This window comes from Vidua macroura, chromosome 6, assembly GCF_024509145.1.
Source record: "Vidua macroura isolate BioBank_ID:100142 chromosome 6, ASM2450914v1, whole genome shotgun sequence".
Classification (NCBI taxonomy): domain Eukaryota; kingdom Metazoa; phylum Chordata; class Aves; order Passeriformes; family Viduidae; genus Vidua; species Vidua macroura.
In genome coordinates, this window is record NC_071576.1 from 15273298 (window position 1) to 15280483 (window position 7186).

The 7186-nt window shown below is 44.5% G+C and overlaps 1 protein-coding gene across 1 annotated transcript; it reads right to left on the minus strand.

Annotated features, from left to right (window-relative positions):
• Positions 1-5832: 5832 nt before the first annotated feature.
• FAM181A (family with sequence similarity 181 member A) lies at positions 5833-6702 on the minus strand. Its single transcript, XM_053981209.1, has one exon. The coding sequence runs from the start codon at positions 6700-6702 to the stop codon at positions 5833-5835; it is 870 nt and encodes a 289-aa protein (XP_053837184.1).
• Positions 6703-7186: the final 484 nt, after the last annotated feature.

Genomic DNA, 7186 nt, shown 5'->3' on the forward strand with positions numbered 1-7186 from the left:
ATGAACCTTCAAATCTCAGAACTCTTTAATAGACTAAAATCCAGAAATGCTGAATCCTTTAAAAGTCAAGGAAAGGTTTATTTAAGGAGGATGGAAGAATTATATTTGCACATAGTGAATACAGTTCATTCTGTATTATATTTGCAATAGGAAGTAAGTGAAATTTTGCGTGAGAGAATTTCCTAGACTGGGGATTTGAAAACAACTCTTAGCGCTTTGGTTTTTTTGGTGTAAATTAGAAGTAGCTGCACTGTAAACAGTAGGTTTATGCTTTCATGAAGCTGGTGTCAGAACAGAACAAAGCCCTAGAGGAGCAGGAACAGAGAGTGATGTGAAGGAGAGAGGCAACACTGCTGAACCAACTTATTCTCTTCCTTCCCTAGAAGATCTTATCTCTATAAAACCCAGCCTCTCTGACCTCCTTGGACCTCTGTGGCTGTAACAATACCATGACTGAAAGAAAGAGAAATTATTTCAAAATTATTGAATTCAAACTGCAAAATTTATGGAAATGAATACCCAGAATTAGGTGTCCAAATCTTTATTCAGGTGCCTAAACAATGCCAAGCTGCTTGCACCAGGTGTTGTTCCACTTAAACCAGGGAAATCATATTCAGTATGAGATATTACCGAGGCAGAATAAAAAAATCTCAGAATTTAGCCCTGAATTTTCTGACTTTGGAAGTTTGAAGTATCTATTGGCTTCCTTTGACACTGATGAAAGTTATTATCTCAGCTTCTTTGAAAATTAGGTCACCTATTTACAGCTCAGATCCACAACTGATTTATGGCAGCTTAACAAGTCACCATCTATCTGCTGAACCACTATAATTGTCCGTGAAATTCTTTTATTGAAGTTTTTAACAAGTCACATTCCCTCACAGCTGGGGAGACCAAGGAGCCCATGAACTGTTAATGGCAGAGACTACAGATCACTTGGCAGGTGTGACTTGCTGAACTGCTTTGATGAGTGCTTTATCCCTCACTAGGCACCTAAAAAAGAATGGAAGAAACTAAATTTGAAACTGCATCTTTTCAGATCTAATGCTAGAATCACACTCCTTACCTTAGGTGACAGAGGAGCTGTGCACCATGGTCTGCTTGGAGTCCCCACAAGAGACCTTACAGATTTGGTTTTGTTTGTTGATCTGCATACCATCCATGGAATATGATAGAAATCTAAGTAGGGAAAATACATTGCACTGAGTTTTATTTGTGTGGAGTTTTATACCTTAACACAGGACTGAAGTGTGTTGCACAAATATAAGTAATACAATCTGTCTGGGCACACAGACTGTGATGACTTTGCGTGAAATGTCTTCATCACTTGTGGGACAAGATGTGAGTGGAAAAAGCATTGGTTACAGGACTGCTTACTCTGTCCATTGCTGTCCCCTTTAAAAATACAAAAATTGAAAAACCAACACAATTCACACTGAACACTGCTGTTGTAAAGCTTTGGAAAGACAAGTGAGATTCCTCCACTGCTGAAATTTCATCCAGTAACTTCCTTTACTGCCAGTTTAAGATCTACTCCCTTGTCTCTCACAGTGTGATGTGAACAGGGAATTGGTTTAGGTTAGAAAAAAATTGGGTGGAGAGAAAAGGAACAAGAAATTGCTATATTAGCTCTGCCAGTGAAGGCCCTGTATTGGTAAGCAGAACCTGGAGAGATAGGAAATCACTGTGGAGTTCATGCATCTCTCACTTTCTGGGGCTGTGCAACAAAGGTCTGGGTCTTACATTGATATAAATTAGAAGTCCTTGAAATCAAGTAAGTGTAACAGAGCAGAGTTGTAGAGGGTGATGGATACAGATAGAGCTTGGTGGAGACCACTTCAGAGTTTGGTGTGCAGTGACAGCCCTGGAGACCCTGGCAGGTAGAAGGGTTCAGAATCACCAAGTACATTAATAACTCCAGAAGTGGGATTTCATAAGTATCCCACCTTGGGAATTTCCCCTGAGCCAACATTTTTGTGTCCACAAAAGTCAAGCAAGTAGCAATTTCTTTTTTGGTCCTTGGAGAAGCCGGGTTTGAATGAGATAACTGGGTTTGAATGAGATAGATATGGAAAGCCCATTTCTTCTTCCAGCCAAGAGACCTTCATTTCTATTGAGAGGCCCACGTCCTGGTTGCTGTCAACGATCAGTCCTGAGCAGGAGTCACTGAGCCAGAGAGCACTGGTCTGATGGGAATATCAGCTGTGGGAAGGATAAGTGCATGCTGTGCTCAGAAACTGAGGTGAGAAGAGTCTATCTGTTAGAGGGGGAGTCTGGTAATTACAATGTTATTAAGTCCTTTCCACTTGATCTTTAAAGCAGACCTTCACACACTCAGTTTACATTTATTTGCACTGAAATGGAGCCCACTACATCTCCACTCCAGTCACTGACATACTATTTTGTGCACAATACTGAATCTGCACAAATTCAATGTGCCTTTAATGCATCTATCTACAAGTTACTGTGAAAAGAAAAATACTCCAAAACCCAGGCAAGCCAGGCTTTGTAAGCAGATCAGTAATTCTAGTGCAAGGTAAAGTGGCTTATTTCACTGAGTGTGATAGTTAGACTCCTTCAGAGATGATGACTTTATGTGAAATGTTCTAGAAATATTTCATGACCAGGTTACTGTACTTTTTTTACTGCAACATGTGCAATTCACTTGATGTTCTTGTGCACTTTTTTGATTTTTTTATTTCATTTTGTATGAAAGTTTTTTCATTTACCTCTCCCTTCCCATTATTTATAAAAGCTATTGTGTTTTTAAAAATTTAAATCTGCACTGTTATAGCAGCTCTCAAATGTTATGTTTCCATCTTTCAAACAACATATGAATAAACAAGCAGATTCTTAAGGACTATCAGCTGTCCTGAATAGCAACATCAACCATCAACCAGCCAAACACAAAAACATCCAGAAAAATTCTGAATCGATCCAAGCTTGAATAATTAATAATTCCATTGTCAATCTCAGGGATGAGAGAACAGTAAGTATTGCTAGAGAGGAGACAGAGTTGCTATTATTTGCAAACCTTTTGGAAAGTCTCAGACATCCCCATTCAGGGATTTTGAATATACTTAACAATTGTCTTCTGTTCGTTTGTGTTTTACTTCACTGCTGCTCCAGTTCAAAGCCCCAGCAAGGGCCACTGCCTGCCTTGGGTTTGGGGGGAGCTTACATGTCACAAAGGATTTTGAAAAAGTAACATTAGTTTAAATCTGAGTGTAGGAGCATAAATATCTGAGTCTGAGGTCATTTAGAATGGTCTGTTTCAATCCTTCATCATAACTTTAAAACACACTGTTCTACTACATGGAAAAATGCACCAGCATACATTCAAATAAAAAGGAGTTTAAAAGAAGTAAAAAAAGAAAACTAGGAATTTAATATTCAAAAGATAGAAACTTGGTTTTAACTCTCTTCTTTTTCTGGATTTCTTCAGAAATAAGATTTATACAGAGGCTATCCACTTTGCCAAGTATTTTAATTTTTACAGAAGCCCTTATTCTGGTGTGATCCACAGCACTTAGAAATTTCCCTAATGAACTCAAGGAGGGACAATTAAGCACAGCAACTACTGCAATGCCAGTAGTTTATTCCATTACCTGGTTTGGCCACCCAGATGGAAATCCAGACCAATACCAAGGAGGCTGCTCTGTATTGATAGTACTGAAACAAGAGTTCAGCATCTGGCTGCATCTGGAATACAGCAGCAACACAGAGCTATTGATGTGAGAAAAGCCCCCCATTTCCATGTAACAAAATTCCTTATCTACAGGACTGTAAATTAAAAGCTGTTGTTCTCCTACCTTTAACTTCAATGGCTCTGGCTTCTGTTACATTCCTTTTGGAGAGGGACAGAGTTTCCTCATGGATTTTCCAAAAAAGGGAAAGGCATCTAAGTATGTTCCAATCTTTACTTCTGGATCAAGAGTCAACCTGAAGTCTTTAACCCCTAGACTGGCTCTTTAGCACCTCACACCTTGCATTTAGTTGCAAGTATGTGCTACCAGAGACATTTTCTGCTCTCTCTCCTACAGTCTATACTGGCTTGATACATATATCAAGTGCCATAGCAGGGAGAAAGCAATGAAAGCCACCTCTATTTCTACTCTTCACCTGCACTACACACATTAAAGACATTGTTTCCATAAAAGTGAACATTGGTGGGGTATGTGAGGTTTGAGGAAAGAATAAACCACTTTTAGCCTGGGAGTTGAATCATAGAATATTTTAAGTTGGAAGGGACCCACAAGGATCATCAAGTCCAACTCTTAAGTGAATGGCTCATAGAGGGATCAAATCCACAATCTTGGCATTATTAGTACCAGGCTCTAACCAACTGAGCTAATCCCAGTGGTAGATCATATCCTAAGAAAAGCTGCAGCCTGGTTATATAATACCAAGGCCATCAGAAGATACAAAATTATACTCTACAATTGCTTCAGATGATTATTTTTAATGACTATGATGCACTCAAATGAAGCGTTTTCTGGTTTTCCCCTTGTAGAGATATCAGGAGTCATAGAGAGCTATGCTAGTCACAGACCAAACCAATCAAGGCCACTTTGTATTGAGTCCTGGGAGAAGTTCCCATTAGCTTCAGCAACAGCAGGTTCAGGCACTGGGAGATCATGGGTGTCCATTCTTTGGCCCCTTTTTGTCCCAAAATATATTTTTCTTGACTTCAGTAATTTACTCCAGTATAGCCAAATAGACACATACACCTGCAGTATTAAACTTCTCATATTTCATGTTCTGTGTCTTAGTACCACTTTCTCCATGGGTTTAAGAGAAACCTAACTTAAAACACTTCCTAAAAAATTCTCCAATGCCAATTTGTTAAAAAAATATAAGGAAAATACTAGGCAAAGCATATACAGCCAGGTCTTGTGATAACATCTTAAAATCAGGCAAAATAAAAGATATCTCTCAGCCAGAAATCAAAGCAGTCTATTTTTTACTTTTTTCTTCCATCACACCTAATGGTTTTGTATTAAACTAATAAGACTCCTCATTTATTCTGTTGATGCAGAGCAATTCCTGATGTGGAAATTCATCCCACTTCCATTTGCACCAGCTTAGCACTAGCTAATATCCTAGCCCTGGAAGAATTACTTCTGATTTGTATCAATCTGAATAGGCAGAGATTTCAGCCCTCGTATCTCTCCACCAGCTGCAAATCAAACCCATGTCTACCCAGTGGGGCAAAACTAAGACTGCATTTGCAGAATCGCCAAAATAAAATTACCTTATTTCTTCCCTTATTTTTTTAATTCTCTCAGTATTTACATACAACAAGAGCTTAATCACAAGAGGTTTCTATATCAAATACCACCCTTGCAGTCTCTTGCATGCAAAACGAAATGACCTGAATATCTTGACTTCGCTGGAATTACTTTAAAATACAAAAACTCTTTGAATGCATTGAATTCATTCCATTTCTGGGGCAGGGCAGCCCCAGAAAGATGTTCCCACGTGGAGAAGGTCTCCTAGGTGTTACAAGTGCGGCTATGAATGGCTCGCAGCCCCGCTCGCCGCGGCTCAGACAATGCCCATCGATGAAAGAGACCTGGTCATGCTCCATGCCACCGGCTTCGCAAGGTTTATTCCCGATTTACCGCCGTGTACGGAGAGGAGAGTGCAGCCTAAGTACCTTCCCAGCAGTTACTAATTCCCTGCAGCCCGCCCACGAGGCACAGGGTGTGATCGCCGGCCTCCCTCCCCTGCCGCTCCGCGCTGCCAGCAGCTCATGCCCGAAGGCTGACCGGGCGTTTCAAATCCCCCTCGGGAGCTGTCGTGTTCGGCATGACTCCGACACCCGCCCCGCTAAAGATACCCAAAAACATTGAAGATGGGAGGAGGGATGGCGGGCTTGGTGGGGATGGGTTTCAGAACCATGGGCCTGTAGAGTTTCTGCCCCGGGCCATCGGCCTCCTTGCAGAAGTGCGGCACCTCCGCCGGCAGCGTGGCCGCACTCTTGCTCCACAGCCCCAGCCCCGGGAAGGGCGACGGCGGCAGCGCGCCCGGGGGCTGGTACACGCCTGGCCCGGGGCAGGGGAAGGGGCAGCAGGTCCAAGCACCCACTCGGCCCGAGAGGGCCCCGCCGGGGTCCTTCTCCCCGGCATGTGGCGCAGTGTCAGGGGGGCTCTCCGGGCCAGCAGCGTCGGGGCTCCTTTTGCTTTTCTTCCCCTCATAGGGAGGAGGGTCTCTGGGGGCTTGGAGCCCCTCAGGGCTGGCAGCAAAGGCTCTGGACGTCAGGCTCTGCGCCGGCCGTGGCTCTTCCCAGAAGGACGCGGGGAGCTGTCGCTTCCTCATGGGCACCTGGTCCGGTCGGGCAGCCTCGGGTTTTTGCTCCTGCAGAACCCGTTCCCCGGTGAGGCTCTCCTCTGCCTCGGCTGTCTGCATCACCTTGTCGGCAGCAGCCCCGCCGTGGGGGCTGGGCTCAGGTGCCTCGGGCTGGGGGCCGCGGGCCCGGTCCTCTGCCCCCCTGCGCCAGCCGCACTCAGGGGCTTTGCTGGGGTGACACCGTGGGATCCGTGAGTACTTCTGCGAAAACCGCTTGAGCTGCTTCTGCAAATATTTTCTGTGGTCAACTGACCGGCGACAAGGAGCTGATTTATCCAGAGCCGCTTTGATGTCGCTCGAAGCCAGGTTAACGAAGTTCAGTAGAGTTTTTACCTCGCTGTCCGATGCCATCTCACTGAATGCACCGTGCAGAGTTTCCCATGAAAAGTTTATAATCCTTCTTCAGACAAACCTCGGCAAACCTGCGAAACATGACAGGCAGACTTTTGAGCAAGAAGCTTTGTTTCAAATAGCACTAAGCAAACGGAGGGAGGACATGTCAAACTTCTCAGCCACACAAACAAGTTGTTCGTCAGCTCGCTTCCGTGCAGGGAAGCTGCCGTCGGAGCGGACGCGTGCCCGCAGCCCACCGCCCCGCACTGCTCCCCAGCACACACCGGCACGGGGACCGGCTCACAAGTGCCAGCAGCTCAGCGCCTAATCTTGTTAGAGAGCGCTTAGGTGGACAGAAGCCGGGGTGGCCGCCCTGGAAGCAAGCACGGACACTCACCCGGCGTGCGGCAGCTTTTCTTACCGGTGCTGGCGGCAGCGTCGCTGCAGAGGAGAGAGAGCCCCTTCCCCGCTAATCTCGTTAGGCAGGTTACACACCGCCAAC

What these genes read in the sequence shown, in the direction of transcription:
- FAM181A (XM_053981209.1), bottom strand. Translation starts at nt 6,702, where the DNA reads ATGGCATCGGACAGCGAGGTAAAAACTCTACTGAACTTCGTTAACCTG.